Here is a 22,985-nt window from a genome sequence, read left to right as displayed (position 1 = left end):
TGACGATGCATGAGACCCGGGCTACGACGATTCTCTCACAGGGAACCTGAGATGCAGCGTCAACATTTTGTCAACTCTGTTGGCTTTATTATATTTTTATAATGACGAAATAGTCAGTCCTTCGAGAGAGCTCATGGAGCTCGAACCTCTGCTCTCTAGCCTTAATAAATTACAATTAATCTTAAATTAATCCAATCTTATTTTGGGCTGCCATTAGGCAGCCCAATACCCTACGACTCCATGGTTATTTTGGGCGCTGCTACCGGCAGCCCAATAATCCAAAAATCATCAATTAAATATTGGGCGCTGATACCGGCTGCCCAATAATTTATCCAGTCCTGGACACTGCCACCGGCTGTCCAGAATTACTCAAATCCTGCATCCTCATAAATAATATGGAGACCAGATCGCGAACATATTTTAAAATCGCGAGAATCAAATAAAATTAATAATTAATAAAATAATCGACGACCACGGCCCACCAGGGGTCTATAGACATTCTAACGAGGCCAAACCTGGATAAAATTAAATAATTAAAAATTATTTTGATTTTTAATTAATTTTGGGTAATTTCCCAAAACGTAACAATGGTGTTCATTTTCTTTCAACAAATTGAATTTCATAGCGATACTTCGGGGAGTAAATTAGAAATTTTTGTATTTCAACCAAAAGACCTCCAATATTGAAATTTGAAAATAATATTAGCTATGATACGTGAACATTAACAACGATCCGATTGAAAATTTTTAATTGAAAACTTACTCCTAAATTAATGGTGTTTGTTAGGTAGATTTTTCTGAAATATAACTATTGTATTTGTCCTCATGGTCGAATTTTTAAGGGATTTTGTCAAAAACTATTATAATTAGTCTAGTAGGGATCAAAGATACCATTCGTTAATAAATTTATATATGTATATGGGTAATTCCATGTCAAATCGACCAATGGTTGGAATCGACCCCTTTTGATTTAGACGAATTTTGGTCAGAAGTTTCCTATTACCATATAACGCAGTTCTGCCAAAGGATACAAATTTGAATATTTTTCTTCAAAAGTTATGCAAAATTCAAAATTTCGCGTTTTTTCCAGTTGTTCAACTTTATTTTTTCAATATCTCGAAAACTATGATAGTTACAATAATAATCCAAAGCTTTTTTTGGAAGGGATACTTGAGGCTATGAAAAAAAACTATTCCAAAAAAATTTTAAAAAAATGACAAATTTGTCAAATTTTGAATTCTTGAAATTCGTCAAAAATGACGACCGTCATTAAATTTTTGGCTCAATTTTTTTTTGTATAACACCTTGTACATATTTTAAAGGATTCTAAAATTTTCAGAACTGTGTTTTTTGTTTTTGCAAAAATATGAATTTTTTAATTTTATTAGAAAAAAATTTTTTTTTTCTTGATTTTTTTGTTAAGGAAAGTTAAACAATCACGTCATTAAGTAAATTTTAGCAGTAAAAATTTAACTTATTGTCATAATAATATTAAAAAGACTATCATTGATGATTATATACTCATTTATTTGATATCTATCGTCTGTATTTTTTTGCTTTTTAGAAAAAATGAATTTTTGAACTTTATTAAGTAACTTTTTTTTTTTTTGTTTTTTTTTTTAGTTAAGTCAAGTTAAGCCATCAATTAATTATGTAAATTTTAGCAGTAAAAATTTCGCTAAGAAAGAACCAGAAATCTATTTCCATTTCAGATGCTGAGTGGCCTTTTTTTTTACATAGAAAAGTGCGAGAGAATAAGTATATTCACGAATGTTTGAACGGTTAATGTTAGGACATTGGTATCAATAATCAAAACAAAATATAGAGTTATCTAATATTGTTATATGCCCAGCGTAGCGGGTGGGTAACAGCTAGTATATATGTATACATTTGAATCTATTTGTTCTTCTGCTTATAGTATGGATGGTATTGGGGTCCTATGTCTGGTGAAGCAGCGGAAAAAATATTATCTAACGAGCCGGATGGTTCATTTATCGTACGAGATAGTAGTGATGATCATTACATTTTTTCCTTATCCTTCAGGCTGAACAGTTGCGTCAGACATGTTAGAATTGAGCATGATCAGGGTAGATATTATATATTTTTTACTGTTTTTTTTTTTTGTTGAAAATGATCAATGACTGTCCAAATATAATGTTGTTCAAATATTATAGGTAACTTCAGTTTTGGAAGCTGTACTAAATTCAAATCACATACAATTGTAGACTTCATTGAGAATGCAGTTGAACACTCTCGAAGTGGTCGATACTTGTTTTTTCTTCATCGCCGACCAGTACTTGGTCCAATGAGGGTACAATTATTACATCCAGTATCAAGATTTAAACAAGTTCAATCGCTGCAGCACATTTGTCGCTTTATTATTTTAAAAATGGTGCGAAGGGACTTAATCCCGACACTTCCTCTTCCTCGTCGTCTTATTGACTACTTGAGTACACCGCATTATTATAGTGAACAATTAATCGAGCAAGAGGAACGGGCAGAATCTCCTGTCAGCTCATCTACTGGTGAATTAGAGAAGATCTGTTTTACACCACAAGGCTTATCGTGAAACTTAAAACCAGGTAATTTTTTAATTTATATCTATAATTAATTGATTAGCTGTTTTAAAAACTTTTGTTGATTTTCCGTTTCAAATGACATCTCTGGATAGTTAGATTTTAATATTGGGAAAAAGTACTCGTTGTGTAGAGTTATAGAAGATACATTTATCAACAAACAGAGAAATTATTGCCAGTTGTAAAGACTTAAATCCGGAATCACGGCAATGGCTTGCGCAAAGATACATTCAAAAACATATGTGTGTGTGTATCCATGAGAGGCCTGAGATGGAGTGTCTCGATACCGGAGATAGATCTCTGTCTAACTCAAATTTTAAATTGATAATTAATAAGAAATATAACATAATAATAACTGGTAGCTGTTTATGTATTAATAACTATTGTATTTCTACCTAATTTACTCGCAATTTGCGATTTTTATGATCTATCAAAAAAATAAAAATTTTTAAATTTCTCTTGCGTCGATTTATGAATCCACAAGAGAAAACTCAGATTTTTGTAAAATTTCCGTCTTTCAGCTAACTTTATATCATAGTATGACATGAAAGTAGCTGACTCAAATTTTGTTTTATAGAAATCTTTTCAGGTTAACAACTTAAGAAAATTATATTCATACAGTATGTGTATTTCATTAGGAACCTAATAGATAAAATACTTCATATAGTACGTATGTATACTAGTCACAGAAATTAAGGGATTTAAAAAAAAATTCCAAATTTTTAAGCGATGCTTTGATGCTTTTGATGTTAAGAAAATCAATTGTAAAGATAATAAGAAAGAAAAATATCGAAAAAATCAATTTTTTTATTTTCGTGGTTATTTGAATACAAAAAACTAAGTGTGGGAGACCGAGTCCGTTATAAGGGAAAATTCATTACTCGATGAAAATTTATAATTTTAAATATGATTCAACTAATTAAAGTTCTAAGTAACCAAAATTGAATTATTTAGGTCATTAAAATTTTAAAATTTGGAGGCTGCAGCTACTTGTAGTGCATTTCGAAATGTACCCTTAGTTAATTAATTTAGTCATTAATTTATTTATTCATTTTTTGTTGTTGTAAATAAATCGTTACATTTTATTGCTAACTATTAATGAAACATATAATTATTTATCCACTAATATTATTCCCGATATTTTATTATATGAATTTAGCCGTTTTGTATTTTCGCGCTCTCTACCCGTTGTAACGTTGCCGCTTCATTCACTAGCGATGAGTTGACTAAAAAACCAGAAAATGGTCATTTTTTAAGAGTTCTTCAAATTGATATTAAGGATGAAAAAAAATTGTTTTTTTTTTTTTTTTTTTTTTCAAATCGAAAATGGAACTTGTAGGGAATTTATTCAAGTTTGTCAAACTGTCCTTTTAATCACTGTGCGACCATTAGTTGCTGAGATATCGATAATCAATAACAAAAGGATCCTTTTTCATTTGAAAGCTGATATCTCAGCAACAAATTGTCGTACAGAAAAACAAAAAAAAAGCAAATTGTAGCTGAATAAATTTCCTTAACGAACCATGAATTGGTTTTTTCGAAAAAAATTTTCTCGGCCCCGTAGACCTCAAAAACAAAACAAAAAAATTTAGAAAAATTTTGTCTCAAGCGATTTCTTATGATTCCGCAAAAACCGTGGCTCAAAAAATTTTTCTGCCGGAAGATCTTCAACCCTCCGTCCATCGCGCGATCTCGCCACCCTTCGTTCATCGTGCCGCGGCATTCCGCCGCAATGTATTTAATATTGCGGTGTTCCCAAGTATCATAATTATGATTTTTTAAAATTCAAACCACACAAGCTTATACGAGTAGACAATTTTAAGTATTTTTAGAATTTTTTTTATTAAAATGAAAATTTTGTATTAAATAAAAATATAAAAGAAAGAGATAAATTAAATGAGCCACTAGTAGTAACTGGCAACACTGCATAGAAAATTCTAACAAATTCAACGTCCGAGTTTACTCGCGTCAGCGGCGAATCACCGCGTTTCTCAGGTTTCCCAATAAAAAAAATCGGTCTGTCAATTGACTCTGCGAACCAACCCCAAAACTTCCCGTTGCTTTCGAGCTTCTTGAGCTCGAAAACATTGTTGAGAATACATTTTCGAGCTCGAAAATACTTTTGTATGCCTTTGTTTTTGAAAAATAACGTTTTTTACCATTTTTTCTACGACGATATCTCTCGAACGAATTTACCGATTGAGACGGTTGAGGTGGCAATCGACGCGTTTTATTGAGTTCTATAGCTGATAAAATTTAAAAATTGATTCATCAAGTTGTTTTTGAGAAATTTCAGAAAAACTAAAAAAAAAAATTTTTTTTAATTCTTTCTTTAACGGTTTCTCTTGAACAAATGAACCGATTTTGATGGTTGAAGTGGCGTTCGACGCAGCTTACAAAGTTTTAGAGCTGATTAGATTTTGGAATCAATCCATCAAGCGAATTAAAAGTTATTCAAAAAAAACATTTTTTTAAATATTTTATTTTTGAAATTTCTCCGAACGTACCCTACCGATTAAGCTCAAATTTTCAGTGCTTATAGTATTTAACAAGCCACTTCAAATGGCATCTCAACGATTGAAATCGGTTCATCCGTTCAAAAGTTACAGAATATTTACATACATACGAATGTATGTACGTACATACATACATACATACACTCGGACATCATCTTGAATTTAGTCAGAATAGCTTCCTAGAACCTCAAAACGTCGACACCTGTTGGAATTTCGATTTTCGCAAATCGGGGTGAAATTAATAACTTCTCGAAATTTTTGAAAATCACCGCTTTTTTTAGCGGGAAGCTAAATAGTATATTACACACCTAGGCCTGTAAAATAAGAAAAATCTCAGACCACATGTAATTGTTGGCCGAGGCTGACAAACATGGGGTCTGAGGCTTTCTTTTTTACTGGCCAAGGTGCGTATACTATTTTTCTGCTCGACGAAGCCGGAAAGTTGCAACTTCGTTCAGGGCAACGGCCCGAAAGTTGTCACTTTCCGGCCGGAGGGCAGAAAAATTATTTTTTAAATATTTAAAATATCGGAAAAATAATTAGCATTGATTCATTTGATACTAAAAAGTATAGGACAAGAACTGTAAAAATTTCAAAAGACTTGGAAATCTATTTTTTTTTTTAAATAATGTTTTAATAAAAATTGCGGCGCTGCGCTCATAGCACGACGGGAGGAGGGTTAAACTAAAGATTTCAAGCTTCAATTTGTTTTTTTTTTATTTCTTCGATACGATCAATTTTTACGTAAATACAGTCTTCCAAAAATCACTAAAAAATTTATAAAATTTTCTTGTTTCTTTAATTTTTTGGATAAGTGTATATTAATTAATTAATAAAAAGATGATATAAACTCTTCAGACGTATCTTTATTTAATAATGAACACACGCGTAAGGTAAACAGGTTCGCAACCAAGTGAAGTGCGAAAGCCCGGGTATACATAATAAGGATCCCCTCTGTCAGCCTCAGTCGTACTCTAAGGTTTATTTGAAACAGAATGTAATAAATAATTATGATGACCTCTTAATTTAACATCTTTTCTGTAAGATATTTATGAGCCTCTAATGGTTTAGTGATTATGTCAGCTATGATTTATTTCCTTGCCACCCATTTTACTCTAAGTTTATCTTCTTCATAGTCCAGTCATGTTAGACCTAAAAAGTAACTCATAGGGGTGAAAATTCCTGGCCGACTAATTTTTTCACAGAATGATTCAGAATATGCTAAAATTACGACAACCGAAAAAATTCAAGAAAAAAGTGCTTAGTAAATATGTTTTTTATAACAAAATGGTCAAAATTCCGGTTTAACGCAAATATTTAACAAACTATAGCACATGGATAAAAAAAAACCTTAATAAAACAAAGAAAAGAAAATAATGAATAATATGAGCCCTTATCTAAGTTCCTACGAGCTGTAATTTATAAATTAGTTGATTGTTAATTAATTTTCTCGTCAACTTGATGTTATTTTTTATACATCAGCTGTTCTGACGCCGAAACTTGCCGAAGCGTGACGATACACGACGAAGCTGCGCGCGCGCGCGTTCAGGAAATTTAAAATTTGAAAAGTTACTTTTAATCTTCTAGCGGAAAGACATTTGTATTTTATTTAACGGAAAAATTGAATAGTAACTAGTTGACCCGGCAGACTTCGTACTGCCTCAATCGAACCTAAACATGGAAACCTTCTTAATAAGACAATTTATAGATAAATTGAGAAAAATATAGATACTCCGAAGTGGGAATCGAGCCCAGACCATGTCGGTATCGCGCCGAGTACTCTACTAGTTGAGCTATCCGGCACTATACTATATTCCGTTCAATTTGATCTATAACTTGATGAGCCACACTGTCCATCGTACGGTAATACGCCAATTTTATACAGTAGAAACCTAAACATGCAAACTTTTTCAATAAGAGAATGTATAGATAAATTGAGAAAAATATAGATAGCCCAAATTGGGGAATCGAACCCAGACCATGTCGGTATCGCGCTGAGTGCTCTACCAGTTGAACTATCCAGCACTATACTAAACTCATATTTATTCACCTTTTAAACTTTCTTTGGACTTCCACAAATAATTCAAGACCAAAATCAGCCAAATCGGTTTAGCCGTTCTCTCGTTTTAGCCAGACCAACGAACAGCAATTGATTTTTATTTATATAGAAGAAGAAGATTAAATTTTTATTCCTATAAAAAATAATTAAATGGATCAATTCTTAGCTTAAATGCTTTTTAACAATATTAAAAATTTTAAATATATTCTTTTCCGTAATTTATTTTATTTTTTATTAAATTCGATTGCCTCATTATTGTAATATCCTGAAATTATAAATTAAAAAATATTTATATTTTTTCATTGCAACTATTTATTTATTAATTTACATAACTCTCTTAAATATAATTGACCATTAACTGGACTGAAAATTATCATCAAATGATAATAATAAAGATAAAAATAATGATAATATTAATGTAAATAATAATGATACTGAAGTTAGCGGAGGTCTAATAATTTTTGATTTTTTTTTCAAAATGATAAATTATAAAAAAAAATATTTTAAAAAATTGCGCCTTTAGTTTTTTTAATTTTCTACATGTGTATATTTTTAGATTTTTTTTTTTTTTTTTTGTTAACTAAATTGTTAAAAAAAATTCAAAAGTCGTTTATTGTCTGCTACTTTCAGGATCATTAATAATAATAGTAAATATTATAATATTACTTATAAAACCAGAATTAAAACGAAATTTACATTGATAAAAATGTATTTTAAATGTCGTCATCAGATGAATCAGAATATTCATTATCGTCTTATGACAGAGAGATTATTCTTGCCAAGTCTGGTCGCACCTAGTATTATAGTCGAATAATAGGGCGCCACTAGAAGATGGACTCGGCCTTCCAGAACCGGATGTTGTAGGATTTTATTTTAAATTAATTAAGTTAATTACTCAGGGTCGTTTGCAACATTTTGTGAGAGAGGGGAGGAACTGTAAAATAGGCTGAAATAATGTTAATCGAAATTTTATTTAGATTAAGCACCTTGCTTTTATTTATTTGACCTTTATGACAATAATTATTCTTATGCCAAACTAATACTTTTGACAAACTAATACTTATGACAAACTAATTGCGTTCCCTGAACGTATCCTTTTGACACACTAAATTTTATCTCGTCTCCCGGACGGTTCCACACCCACACACCCACAATAATCACCTCGTCCCCTGGACGGTAAACCTTAATGTTGTCCCCTGGACATTAACCTTAACTAAATTTAATTATCTCGTCCCCTGGGCGGTAAACCTTAATATTACTTTAAAATCATCCCCTGGATGTATAATTATTTAAAACTACTATTGTCCACCGGACTTATCACAGACACAGTTAATTTTTACTTAAAATTATTTGACTCGACTTTGAACTCAATGAAATCACTAACTTTTATCCAAATATTAGAACTCTATATTTCCAGTATAAAATTTCACTAATAAAATTTCCAATATAAATTTTCGCAATTATTAAATTCTTATTAATTTCCACTGATTTATATTAATTCACTTTATATTCACTGATAAATTTCCCTACTACTTTTATCACAAAATATATTCACTCGATTTTACTCATGACAAAATAATCTGTTTCTTTCAATTTTTTCAATAACCATTTGCTGTAATTTTCTAGCGTCTTTTAACAACTCTAATTTATTTATTTAGAAATCTTATTTTATAATTATAAAAATTATTTTATTATCACAGAACGACTAGAATTACGTTTAGAATTTGACTAGAAAATTCGGCCAGTGATTTGGCGTCACGGGGGCCTGAAACTACGATTTTAAGACACGGTCAAATTATTTAAAGCGGCCGACAGGCCTGGGACACTTTTGTAAATACTGAATTTAAATTTAATTTATTTATTGAACGATTCACGCGGAAATTTATTTTATTCCAGACGAGAGGCCTCGAATAGAATAAATTTAGAGTGCAGACAAAATGGGGGTTATTCGTGGCAAGAGATTCGACGGAAAATTCGAGACGCGTGGTTGAACCGGCCGACAGGCCTTGAGCTACTAATATGATTTTACCGAACCAGCGGAAAGATGTTAAGTAATTTATTTATAATTAATTCAGCCCTCTAATAATTAAGTTAGAGGCCTTAATTAATTATAAATTTTACTTTGAGGAAGGTTGCAGCAGTTGCCCTCGGAAGACTTTACTGATGTGTGGCTATCTCTCCTGGTTACAACAATTGTTCCGATCTTGTTCTCTTTCTCGTGCCCTTATCTCGGGAGGTTGTTTTATTGGAATCTGTCAAGGAACAGTACGCATTAATATTTTATAGTTAATTATTAATTACGGTAATTATCGGCCTAAAGGCCTGATAATTAATAAGACAGCTAAATTTTATTAATTAATAATCGCCTCGTTCCGCGTGAAGCATGAACGGACTCATACATTTACCTGAGTATTAATTCACGTCCGGCTGTTGTCGTCTGACCAACTCTACTCTATTTCACGTTCCGTAGTCCCTTATATTGTCTCACTTTCAGTTAACTTCCCCGGAAACCTATTCTCACTTTTCTTAATCTAAAGAAATGACGAACGGACTGGCCTCAGTGATCCATGCGACACTCGGTGACTAGTCGCATCACTAACTCGCAACTTACAAGGTCGTTGGCCGGTTATTCGCGGGAAACGAAATTCAAATTCAAATTATTTAATTAATTATATTCATTAAATTTACCCTGTTACAGTCTATAGGAACATCTAAGAATTCTTCAATCTCCCCTTCGTCGTGTACATCTCTCTCAGATTCTATACTACCATTATCAGAATCATTTTCTACTGTTTCTGAAGATATAACTACAGTAGCTTCAGAATTAGTGCACGACACTCCAACACAATGTCTGCAAGCATGAGAGCATTTTAGACCGAATTTTCTGCAGTTACAAGAGTAGTTGCTACATCCTTTTTTACATCCGCAAGAAATCAGTTCTAATAATTCTGGAGGGGCTACAACTTTGTCCATACAGATGGATTCTAAATCATCATTATTATTTACTCTTTAATATAATAATTATTATTTATCCTTTAATAATAATAATTATTATTTACATTAATACTCTTGTTGGAACAAATAATTTTATGGAAATATTTAAAATTTTGCTGTAAAGTATGAGATGTATATATTTAATTATAAGCTAACTTTTATTTATAATTTTAGGACATTACAATAATAAGGCAATCAATTTCAATAAAAAATATAATAAATTACGGAAAAGAACATATTTAACATTTTTAATATTGTTAAAAAAAATTTAAGCTAAGATTGATCTATTTAATTATTTTTTATAAGAATAAAAATTTAATTACTATTTAATTTTTCCGTTAAATAAATTACAAATCGACGTTCTAATTAGCAAAGTGTCTAACTGATTATTTTTCGTAGGTGATTGTGTGAAATTTTCAGATACTAATAGTCAGAGAAAAAATCATTTGAGTAACCTTGACAAAAATACTATACATTGCAACGTATCTTTTTCTTAGATAACTCGATTAAACTTAACAAAATTACACATAATTTTTATTCAACAAATTTACTCAATGACTCGAACTCAAAATTCACAAATCGGGCTACGTTACACTTCGCCCACCGATCACTCCTCTCATTTCCTCCAGATCCTGACGGGCGCCAGCCGACTTTTATTTCCCCGGTATCGGCAACCGTTCTAAACGTACACGTAAATTAAAACCTAATAACTAAATCCTTCGGAGATGAGAGAAATGAACGGAGGTAACGGCATGTCCTGGTGCGCTTAGTATGCTAGGTTGTGGAGAGAGGGTCGCGGTTCTTTTTACGCGGAAGAAGCCGAATAATCACAATTTAAATTAAACAAGTTAAAGAAAAGAAAACTAAATAAAATATCGTAAAGACGACGCGAGATTGACGCGGAAAGCCCAGCAGGCCCGTGGTCGAGTACTCTCGGTCCATCAAACCAATAAATACCTGAATACAAGACATCAGGAACCTCTCGTGGACGACGAATCACAAAACTTAACACAATTCTAGGTGAATAATAAAATAAAATAAATAATGCGGTACCCAAGACGACAAAATCACGACAAACGGCTTCAAAAATTCAACAAGCAGAGCCACAAGCTCCAAACGACATCAGCCAAGGGTGTGGTCGAGGCCTACCTTTGGGGCTCTTTGACTCACAACCACTCGCTCCAAGACTCCAAACTCGACTACCGGGTCAACTCGTACTCGAGCGACTCCAAAATCCAACTCTCTAACACCATTGTCAGTTCTCAACTGCTCTTCTCTCGTCTCCTACTCCATTCATGTCTACACTTTACTACTCCCAGTCACTCTCACATTCTCGCTTCTCCATCCATTCTTCCCCCACCGCATACAAGCCGTGGACTCGCGGGTCTTCCCCCAGTGTCACTCCCCGTGATATCCGGAGTTAGTGAATCTTTGGCTTCCTCGAGCATCGCAAACGAGGCCTGCCATTCCCAAATAAACGTAAACGTACCCCAGCTAACTCCGGGTACCAACTCGCAGGGGCGGCGACATCTCAGTCGCTCCTCCGCGATCATCACTTCAACCCCGAGAGCTAGGCCTAGGCCTAGTCGTCATCACTGGTCGGGAGGCACGGTATTTTGGCCACTATCCGCAACACAGCTAGACATCCCTCGTTAAATCCACGCTCAACCACACAGACACTCCAAGACAGACAACATAACGTACACGTACTCGTACTCTCAACACACTTACTTCGCCACACACGTACTTCATACTCTCTACTCACTATCCCCTACACTCAACTCCGCACACGTACTAACTTTATCTCTCTCTATCACACAGACTCATACTTACTCCACCTTTAACTCCATCTCCTCGGCAATGTAACGTCACAATATATACTAGATATAGAATTGATTTTTAGATGAAAAAAAATTTTTAACTTCCTTTTTTTCGCATAAATAGAGGATTTTCTGAAATAGAGTTAGACCATTTGCTAATTAGAACGTCGAAATGTCTTTCCGCTAGAAAATTAAAAGTAACTTTTCAAATTTTAAATTTCCTGAATGAGCGCGCGCGCAGCTTCGTCATGTATCGTCACGCTTCGGCAAGTTTCGGCGTCGGAACAGCTGATGTATAAAAAATAACATCAAGTTGACGAGAAAATTAATTAACAATGAAATAATTTACAAACTACAACTCGTAGGAACTTAAATAAGGGCTCATTTTATTCATTATTTTTTTTTTCTTTGTTTTATTAAGTTTTTTTTCCATGTGCTATTAGTCTTAAACCCAGTGAGCGGATACCTGTATGTATTTGACCGGATCTGTATTTTTGCACATTGAGGCCCCTATACCTTCTGTACATGAGGTGGGGACTCACTAAGCCCAAAGTGGTGGACGCGGTGAGTGCACAGGTAAGAGGTATCAATTTTTGGCAAATTTTGAATGCATATGACCACGACTGTAACTCAGTGGAAAATAGTCGTAGAGTAAAAATAAAAAAAAGTAAATTATAGCCTCAAGTTACTCATTTTCAGACTGGACTTAAAATTTTTTCATTATGCATGGTTCCGGAGTGATCCTAAAAAAACCAACGCGAAACAAATTTTCCAAATTTTTGCTCGTCTTCAAAAAAGTCTATGGGCTTTACTCATTTTTTTTTAACTTCTCGTTTAGAAAACCAATGATTTTCAAAAATTTCGGGAAGTTATTGTTTTCACCCCGATTTTCGAAAATCGAGTTTTCATCAGATGTCGACGTTTTGAGGTCCTAGGAAGCTATTCTGACTATTTCCAGAATGATGTCCGAGTGTGTGTGTGTGTGTGTGTGTGTGTGTGTGTGTGTGTGTGTGTGTGTGTGTGCGTGCGTGCGTGTGTGTGTGTGTGTGTGTGTGTGTGTGTGTGTGTGTAAACTCTTTGTAACTTTTGAACTAATGAATCGATTTGGATGGTTGAGGTAGCAATCGAAAGAGCTTGTTGGCCATCAACTTTCCTGAAAATTTCAGATTATTTGATCGGATAGATTCGAAAATATTTGTGAATTACGAAAAACAAAAAATTTTTTTTTTAGTTTTTTATTGATTTCTCAAAAACGACTTATACGGTCGACTTAAAAATCTAATCAGCTCTAGAACTCAATAAAACGCGTCGAATACCGCCTTAACTATCTCAATCGGTTTATTTGTTCAAGAGTTATCGCGGGAGAAAGAAATAGTGAAAAACGGTTTTTTCCAAATATTTTCGAAACGACTGACGCGATCGATTTCAAATTTTAATCAGCTCTAGAATTTAATAAAACGCGCCGATTGCCACGTCAACTATCAAAATCGATTGATTAGTTCAAAAGATATCGGCGTTGAAACGTTAAAAAAAAAACATTTTATGTTATTTTTTCCGGATAAATCATAATATAACGTACTAAAATGTGCCTGATATCATACCAACTCATCTTTTTTATGGTTTCTTTTGATCATATAATGTCATTGAACTTGGTTTCTAGTTTAAATCATATTATCAAGAAAAAAATCGATAAAACGTCGTTTTTAATATTTTTATCGGATATTTTATATTTTATTGTTTCTTACATGAATCAAAACTTATTTAAATTTTGATTTTGATCCCTGACATTGATTTCTGCCTCAATCAGGAACTAAATTTTAAAAACCGCTTCATTGATGATTTTCGATTCTTGAATTTTCAAACTTCAGCATAACAGGTAACTTGTTAGAGCTTGAAAAGATCGTAAAAAAACAATTGCATGTGATAGCATTTTCGAGCTCGAAGAGCTCGAAAATATATCTACACTAATGTTTTCGAGCTCTTTGAGGTCGAAAACAGCGGGAAGTTCTGGGGCTGGCCCGCAAGGTCAACCGACGCCCAGATTTTTTTTGTTTTTTTTAATAATGTGACCTCATAACTCTTTTAGAAACTTTTATGCCCTTCAATTTACCGACCTCAAAAAGTCTCTATGACAATTTGGCGTCGAGTTACCATTGATCAAAGTAAAAAAGTCCATTTTGGCCTTGACAATCAATAACTCGGAATAGAATGGTCGTACAGAGAGTGGAAGTAGAGTTTTGAAAACTGCAAAACATTTTCTGTGAGTCACAATTAGGGGCTTTTGATAAGAAAATTTTTTTTGAAACGATGTTGATTAAGAAACCGGTAAAAATCTGCATATTTAAGGATATTCGAAAATCTTGGTATAACTTTGGATATAATGAATAAATAAAAGATGCCCTCCGTTTTTTTCAACTACAAAGTGCCCTGAAAAAACCCTCAAAATTTCAAAGCGCCACGATTTTTCTTTCTTAGTGTTCCGAAGCTTTAAATTTATCGTTTTCGCCAAAAATCACGATAATGGGTAGTTTCTCGGTATTTGTTCATTTTTTTAATTTCAAAACGGTTTTTGCACCGACAATTCTAATTTCTTTGAAGAAAAACATTGATTATCAAAAAAAATTTTTTTTTAATTTTTTTTTTTTTTTTTTTTCCCCGTGATATCCACAATGATTTATCATTGTCAAAACAAATCCCTCAATTTTTTTTTACTGGCTGCATTAGCGTTACCCAAATCGTACCACGTGGAGGTTGCTAGGTCGAATTTACGCTTCTTACACACGAGCGTGTCCCTGGTTAAAAATCCTGATTGAAAAGAATTGAGAAGCGGCCAATCCATGGAAACCGTATATTTATATATTGTAACATGATGGAAAATTCGACATCAACCCGTGGTTTAAATTTATTTGACATAATCAATAGTTACCGGATGAGCAATTTCTAGTGACATCTAGAATCAAAAATGTCGACTTCAACCGAGCAAACGATCCACCGCATGGATTGAAACGGGAGATCCAGGAGAGACTTGGTATTGAACGGCCGCGTTGGTACTTTGAACAATTCGACTCCGGCCTAACGACCAATTTTGATTCCGATTTTTGAACAATTCGATTGTTGATCAACGATTAATTAAAGTGACCGACAAATAAATCCCGAGTGAACAATAACCCGACGACTGTGAACAAGCCGAAGCCTTGGCACGAGAACTGATCAAGTGTATGACCGACTGATTTTGTGTATTGAACAAGTGAAACGCGTTTTCGGTAAATAATAATTAATTTATAACGTATACCTTGCTGGGATTTCGCGACGGAGACGCGGAACAGCCTGATATAGCGTATGCGGTCGCCCACGCGTGATTTCAAAATTATTAATAAATAATAATAAACGATATTAAATGATAATAAATATCGAGATCGAATTAAAATAAAATAATAAATTTAAACAAAGATTCGATTATAAATAATAAATACTTGTCGTGCCTGGACCAGCTCCTCAGGCTGGGTTAGTGCACGCAGGCGCCAGACTGTTTAGTTAAAACGGACAAAACTTTATTCAGGGGGAAAATTTACGAGGGAAAATCCGAGCAAGTGACTCACGACAAAGCGGATCAACACTCAAAAGAAATAAAATAAATAATGAAAAGAAAATTAGTGACACAACAGAAATGAAATAAATAATAGAAAAAATTTGTAAATAAATAATAAACAATTACATATAAGTAATAATTAAGAACAGGAAAAATTAAAATGAGACAGTAGGAAAAGATGTCCGAGTGTGTGTGTGTGTGTGTGTGTGTGTGTGTGTGTGTGTGTGTGTGTGTGTGTGTGTGTGTGTGTGCGTGTGTGTGCGTGTGTGTGTGTGTGAATAGTCTATAACTTTTTAACTAATGCATCGATTTGGATGTATAAGGCGGCAATTGAAAGAGCTTGTTGGCCGTCAACTTTCCTGAAAATTTCAGATCATTCGATCAAGTAGACTCGAAAATATTGGCGAATTACGAAAATAAAAAAAATTTTGTTTTTTAGTTTTTTATTGATTTCTCAGAAACGAATTGAACGATCGACTTAAAAATCTAATCAGCTCTAGAACTCAATAAAACGCGTCGAATACCGCCTTAACCATCTCAATCGGTTTATTTGTTCGAGAGATATCGTTGGAGAAAGAAATGGTAAAAAACGGTTTTTTTCAAATATCTTCAAGACGGCTGAATCGATCGCTTTCAAATTTTAGTCAGCTCTAGAATTCAATAAAACGCGCATATTGTCATTTCAAGCTCCAAAATTGGTCAATTAGTTCAAAAGATATCAGCGTTGAAAAGTTAAAAAAATAACATTTTATGTTATTTTTTCCAGATAAATCAAAATGTACTGTACTAAAATGTGTCTAAAATCTTACAAACTTTTCCTCTTTATGGTCTCTTTTGATCATTATATAATGCCATCAAACTTGTTCTTTAGTTTGAACCATATTATCAACGAAAAAATCGAAAAAACACAGTTTTTAATAATTTCTCGGATATTTTATACATTATTGCTCTGACCGAAGCCAAAACTCATTCAAATCTTGATTCCGATCACTGACATTGATTTCTGCCTCAATACATTTAGTTTATCGAACATAATCGGGAATTAAAATTTAAAAACCGCTTATTTATTAAAGATTTTCGATTCTTAAGCTTTTAAACTTTAGCATAAAGCATAACTTGTTAGAGTTTGAAAAGCTCATAAAAAAATAATCGCATGGAATAAGATTTTCGAGCTCGAAGAGCTCGAAAATATAGTCACATTAATATTTTCGACTTCCTTGAGCTCGAAAACAGCGGGAAATTTTGGGGCTGGCCCGCAGGGCCAACCGACTCCCGGATTTTTTTTTATCATTTTGTTTATATCGAGTCAAGCTGACAACGGCATTTATTATTTTTTTTGTAACCAATAATTTGTGTGAAACCGATCAATTATTTCTTCTGTTCAATATACGATTAATTATTTTGTTTATTCTGATCAATTACTTTGTCGTAATCTTAAGTGCCTGACCTTTCCCCGATCCGCCACCCTGAGCCGACATTTCGACAATTGTTTAATGATGATTATAAAATCACCTGGCGCCCAACTACTTAAGAATTGAACAAGATTGCCAAAAATCGTAAATGTATTCGGACTTCACTCCGGTAAATTTCCGGTGGTGAAAAACCCGTTACAATATACAAATAAAAGAATTGAAATTATTGAAAAGAATTCGAATTTCATTATTTTTAATTCTTTTTAATCAATACTTTTAAACAAAGGTGTGTGAGTGTGCCTGTCTGTGTGTTAGTTTGGGTGCGCTACTGCCTCCGATAAATAAAAAAATTGAGAAACCGTGGATGATGGAAAAATTTAAAGTCCAGATCTAAAAACTAAAACTTTGAGGCTACAATTTGCTTTTTTTATTTTTACTCTACGAGCATTTTTCACCAAGTTACAGTATGTTGAAAATCACTCAAAAATTTGGAATTTTTTTTTATATCCCTTAATTTTTATGACCAGTGTATCTCCTTTTTATATCGTCAAACTTTTAAAGTTGAGTAAGGAAGGGTGGGGTAGAGCGGCCCCCCTGAAATTTTAGTAAAATTTTTTTTTTTTTTTTTTTTCGTCTAATTACTATAAATCTAATATGTTTGCGCATTTATAGCCCTACGCATGACACTTGGGGCAAAATGGACCAGTTGAAAATTGTGAAGAAAATAATTCTTTCGAATTTTTATCGTCAAATTATAAAAAATTTAATATATTAATCCATTTTCGGGCTGATTCTCTATAACTGAGGTAAATTTGGCCACCAAAAATATTCGAAAATAATAATTTATTTTTTAATAGTTAAAATTTTTTAAATTATGCAAAATGATCTGTAATCTAAAAAATAAAAAAACATGTTTTTGGGCTAAAAATAATGACAAATAAGAAATATAGAATTTTTTTTTTCTTATTAAATAACAATTAGTAATGAAGCTAATCGACGGGGAACGATTTATCACACCCCGGGAAAAAATGATTTTGCCTAATTATATATAATTATGTATGATTATATATAATTTTACATGAATTTATGGATGATTATATATAATCATATCTACCTCCATATATAATCACATATGATCAGACCTGAATAATATCTGCCTATGTATGATCATATATATGCTTATATATAATTATACATGATTTAATACATGACTAGATCTGATCAGACATGACTGATACAAACTCATATATAATTAGATATAGGCCTATATATAATTGGATCTGATCAGGCATGGCTAATATAAATTCATGTCTGGTTGTGCATAAGTTTATATATTTTATTTATTGCAAAAGAACGCCAATCAGCAGTATACATTAAAAGTAACAATAATATATTATAAGTGATATTTGATATTAATATAAACATAAATAATTAATATGAGACTAATTTAAAATTTAATATTGGTGACATTGTACATGTATTAGTTGTTTAGTATTATATTTTTGATCTTTGTGATAAATGCAGACATTGAATCTTCGGAGAAGTTAGTATCTTGGTTGTATTCGTTGACTAGATTAGCTATCCTATTCCTAGGACCATGGTAAACATAGCTTTTTGTTGTCTTAATATCGTCCAACAATCTATGTTGTCTTAAACCTGGCCTCGGATGGATAATTTGAAATTGTTCGCGTATCTCCGGTGATTCAATATATCCGTTTACGGATTTATAGAAGAATATTAAATCGGCAACTTGTCGATGACTTAGAAGTCTATCGATTTTGAATTGGCTGTATACATCGTTCGTAGCCATATCAGATCCACGAATGTGCATGTAATATGACACGTATTTACAGAATTTTTTTTGTATCTTTTCTACCTTATCTATCTGTACTTGAGTATGAGGTGACCATATGACAGTGCAATATTCAAGGATCGGTCGGACTAACGACTTGAATAGATGTACGAGTGTATGGACGTCGTTAAATTTCCTTCCTGATCTGAGTATGAATCCAAGTATGCTGTAGGCTTGAGAAGTAATTTTATCAATATGCTTTATGAAGTTGAGTTTGTTATCTACTATTACACCCAGGTCCTTTACTGATGTAACTTCAATAAGCTGATGGTGATTGAGATGATATATGGCTGGAGTCCAATAAGTTGAACGTGAGAACGACATAACAATACATTTATTTGTATTTAGTTTAAGTTTATTCACCACACACCACCTGTGAAGTTCATCGATATCTCTCTGGAGAATAATGACGTCCTCAGCACTATTGATTTCCCTGAAAATTTTCAGGTCATCCGCATATAGTAGATAATTAGATTCAAATTTATTTCCAATGTCGTCGATAAATATATTGAATAAAATTGGTCCCAAGTGCAATCCTTGAGGGACACCGGAGGTGACCTCATACTCAGCTGAGATATGACCATTTACTCGTACTTGTAGATGCCTATCTGATAAGTATGATCAAAATCAATAATAATCAAGTATAATCAAGTATTTTTCTTTTGACTCCGTATTAGCTAAGCTTGTCAATTAGAGTTTCATGGTCAAGTTTCATTCCGAATGCCTTGCTAAAGTCCGTATATATTCCATGGACGTTCATCCCTTGGTTCATGCGTTTAGAACATAGTTGGTGTACAAGTATAGGTTCGTAGCAGTAGATCTACCCCCGATGAAGCCACGTTTCTTTGTTGATATAATATCTTGAAATGTGGATATTATATAAGGCAGTACGATTTTCTCGAATAATTTCGATATTGAAGACTGTATACAGACAGGTCTGTAGTCAGATACTTCACATCTAGATCCTGATTTGTGTATCGGGCTGATCAAAGAAGTTTTCCAGGTAGCCGGGAATACATCCAGTTCAAGAGATTTACTGAAGATGTGAGTGATTAGTTCAGTTAGTCCTGGAGCACAGTTCTTTAGAAATAAATTGGGTATTCCATCTGGTCCAGCACCTTTTCTTGTATCCAGTTTTCTTAGTTGGTTGAACATATCTTCGTATCTGACGTTCAGTTCCGAGAGGTTGACGTCTTGGTTGGTCAAAAATTTTTTATGTTGATTTATGGTCGCCGAGGGGATGTCAGTATTACTTTCATAAATACTTCTGAAGAAAGACGCAAATAAATTACTTACTTCATTCCCGTTGTTAGCTGTTATTGCATTCCAAGTCATTGATGAAGGGATATTAGTATCATAAGTATATATAATTGAATCTGATCAGACATGACTGATATAAACTTATATGTAGTTCTATATGTCTATGTATGATTAGATCTGATCAGACTTCATTGATATGAAGCCTATACATATTTAATTATGTATATATATATATATATATATATATATATATATATATATATATATATATATATATATATATATATATATATATATATATATAATTTTTTTTACCAATAGTATTTTTGGAACCTAATCGACTTAATAAGATAGAAAATGTTAAAATTTTTATAAAGTTGCGTCATGAGGACAAAGGCAATAGTTAGATTTTTATAAAATCTACTAATAAAGTTCAAAAATTATAATGAATCAATAAAAAAAATGATAAAATTTTTGAAAAGTTGCTTCACGGGTACCAATACAATAGTTAGATTTCTATGAAATCTATTAAAAAATACAATGATTTGTTATTATTGATATTTTACTGTTTTTTTTAAACATAAGATAAACTGACAAATACATAAAATACATAATTGAATCCATCCTTTGACACAGACCCCTTCTCCTAGACTTCGGTCTGATAATTATTAATTTTGTTTAATTGTTCATAAGCAAACCAATAACTTTCATGTGGACCTATAAAAATGTATATGATGCACAATTCTGTGTGTTATTTGCATCCATCCTTAAGTTTCTATCGTTGATTTAATTTTGTTATATTTACTATTTTCACAAGAGAGATGAAGCAAATGCTTCGTATTCGATTGATGTATATCTATGTTACTTTAACTTATCATTTTCATCATAATTAATTTAATTTAATTAATAAAAACCGCATGCGCAATGACTTGTTTTCAAGTGTCTTTGTATCTTAATAATATTTTGCTGTTTGAAAATTTAATCGTCTTTATTATTTTTTATTTTTTCAGATTCATGTGTTCATCATCATTATCAGAAGATGAAAAGGAATAAGAATATTTAGCTGAAATTTCTAATCGGAAATGAATAAATAGATCAAAATGGAAATAAAATCGAGTTGATTTTATATCAAAACTCACTTTATCTTTCCTTATATACAAGGACATTTTGAAATTGTGATTCTGTAAGCTGTTGATTATTTATAATTTTATGATATTTTCAATAATCTATATATTTTTAATTTTATGTCTATTTTTTTTTTATTAAAATGGAATTATTTACTATTTTTTCAAGCTCTTAAGTTATTTTACAAATTTAATAGTTTTTTTTTAATGTTAAACTTGATAATAATAACTACGAATTTTTATTTCACTTAAGCTTAACAGCTTTCCTGTCAATTAATTTTTCGAGTTTCTCAATTGTTTGGCACAACCGAATATATTTTTTCTGTATAATGACATGATTTCAAATTTAATCTTAAATATGGGGTTGTCGTAAATATTAAATCAGGAAACTTTTATATTTCATCAAAACATAGATAATGCCATAGTACGTCATCAGCACATCTTTTCTTGTTATCACTTTTCTTATTAAATAAAAATAATTTGTAAGCAATTTTACTTATCTAAAATGAAAACATGTTATTTTTTTTACCTGCACCAATTTCGAAATTTATTAATTTTTCCATGATTTCATCGTTGAAGCTTCAAGTTTCAGTATCTTTACAGTCAATCAAGTAGGCTAATTTCAGCCCAATGCCACAAACAAAAATATCATACATAAATTGTGAATGCCTTCAGTCAGTAGTCAGAAACATACTTGTTTTGTTTCTTGGGTAAAAATAAATAATGTTTCTGCCCACTAAAACTAGGGATGGCAATGTTGTTTTAATCAAAAATCGATTTTTCACTCAAAATGGTCGATTTTCTACAATCGAACTATCGTCATCGAAATCGATTGATAATCGATTTCAAGCTTTCGACTTTAGTACGGTTGACGTCGCAACAGTTGCGTATAAAATTCAACAGGTGCTATTTTCATGTAAATTGAAAATATATTGTGCGCATGCGTCCTTATGAATTGTCGAAATTTTTCAGAGAAAGGAGGTTTAGTTAATTAATGTAATGGGTCCATATCTCTCTTGGGCCAAACGATACTATCATCTTCGGAAATAAAGAGACTCTGGTCGAAAAGGGCTTAGAAAGGTCCCCCTTGGTACCGGTTTTTCTGTATTGGTGATCGGGTTGCATCGAGATGAATGGTGAGACGCAACTTCTCCTCGATACCCTAAAAAGGGTTTCTTCCATTTGTAATCATCCAAGTTGCGAACAAGCTATTACACTTGTTCAGTCCCTGCTGATTTTCTACTTTCCGAGCGTTCAGGTGCTCTGATTATTCAAGTCACATCGAAGTTCCAAGCAGCTCGAGGGTGAAAAGAGGTTTGTGACTATACCTAGTAAAATCACTGTTTACATTTTTTCAACAACTCTCATAAATACATATCTTTTAGTACTAATGGACTTTTACCGCTGTTTATAATTTAAATTTCCAAAGTGCCTGTACGTCATAAAAAGGCTGTTTGGGAACTAAAATGGAGGTAGTTATCTCATCATTTATTTATTAATTTTCCAGCTTTCCGATAAAAGTTAGTCAAAAAACAAATTGTTTAATTTCATTGGAAAAAAAAAAATCATTATTCTTAAATCCCGGGAAAAACAAATTATATATGGTCATATATAGATCATGTATGTCCATGTATGGGACATGTATGACGATACATGTGAATATATAATTTTCGATTGTTTCTATGTATGGATATATATAACTATATTTAGGTATATATAATAATATATGATCATACATAAAAGTGAATATGAAAATTTCATGCATCTCAAATTATATATATGAC

General features: G+C 32.4%; 1 protein-coding gene across 11 annotated transcripts in view; it reads left to right on the top strand.

The window, feature by feature from the left end:
* LOC103570537 (uncharacterized) overlaps nucleotides 1-21,713 on the top strand; it is a 48,264-nt gene extending 26,551 nt beyond the window's left edge. For 10 of the 11 annotated variants that reach the window (XM_053742687.1, XM_053742494.1, XM_053742572.1 and 7 more), the window contains 3 exons: nucleotides 1,918-2,086; nucleotides 2,174-2,581; nucleotides 21,088-21,713. In XM_053742687.1, coding sequence (XP_053598662.1) covers nucleotides 1,918-2,086; nucleotides 2,174-2,568 — 564 coding nt within the window. In that variant the 3' untranslated portion in view covers nucleotides 2,569-2,581; nucleotides 21,088-21,713. Of the gene's footprint in view, nucleotides 1-1,917; nucleotides 2,087-2,173; nucleotides 2,582-2,670; nucleotides 3,029-21,087 lie in introns of those variants that run through there. The other variant, XM_053742721.1, reaches the window with a different exon arrangement.
* The last annotated feature ends 1,272 nt before the right edge of the window (nucleotides 21,714-22,985 follow it).

This window comes from Microplitis demolitor, chromosome 1 (genome assembly GCF_026212275.2).
Source record: "Microplitis demolitor isolate Queensland-Clemson2020A chromosome 1, iyMicDemo2.1a, whole genome shotgun sequence".
Lineage (NCBI taxonomy): Eukaryota > Metazoa > Arthropoda > Insecta > Hymenoptera > Braconidae > Microplitis > Microplitis demolitor.
This window is presented reverse-complemented; position numbering and strand designations above follow the sequence as displayed.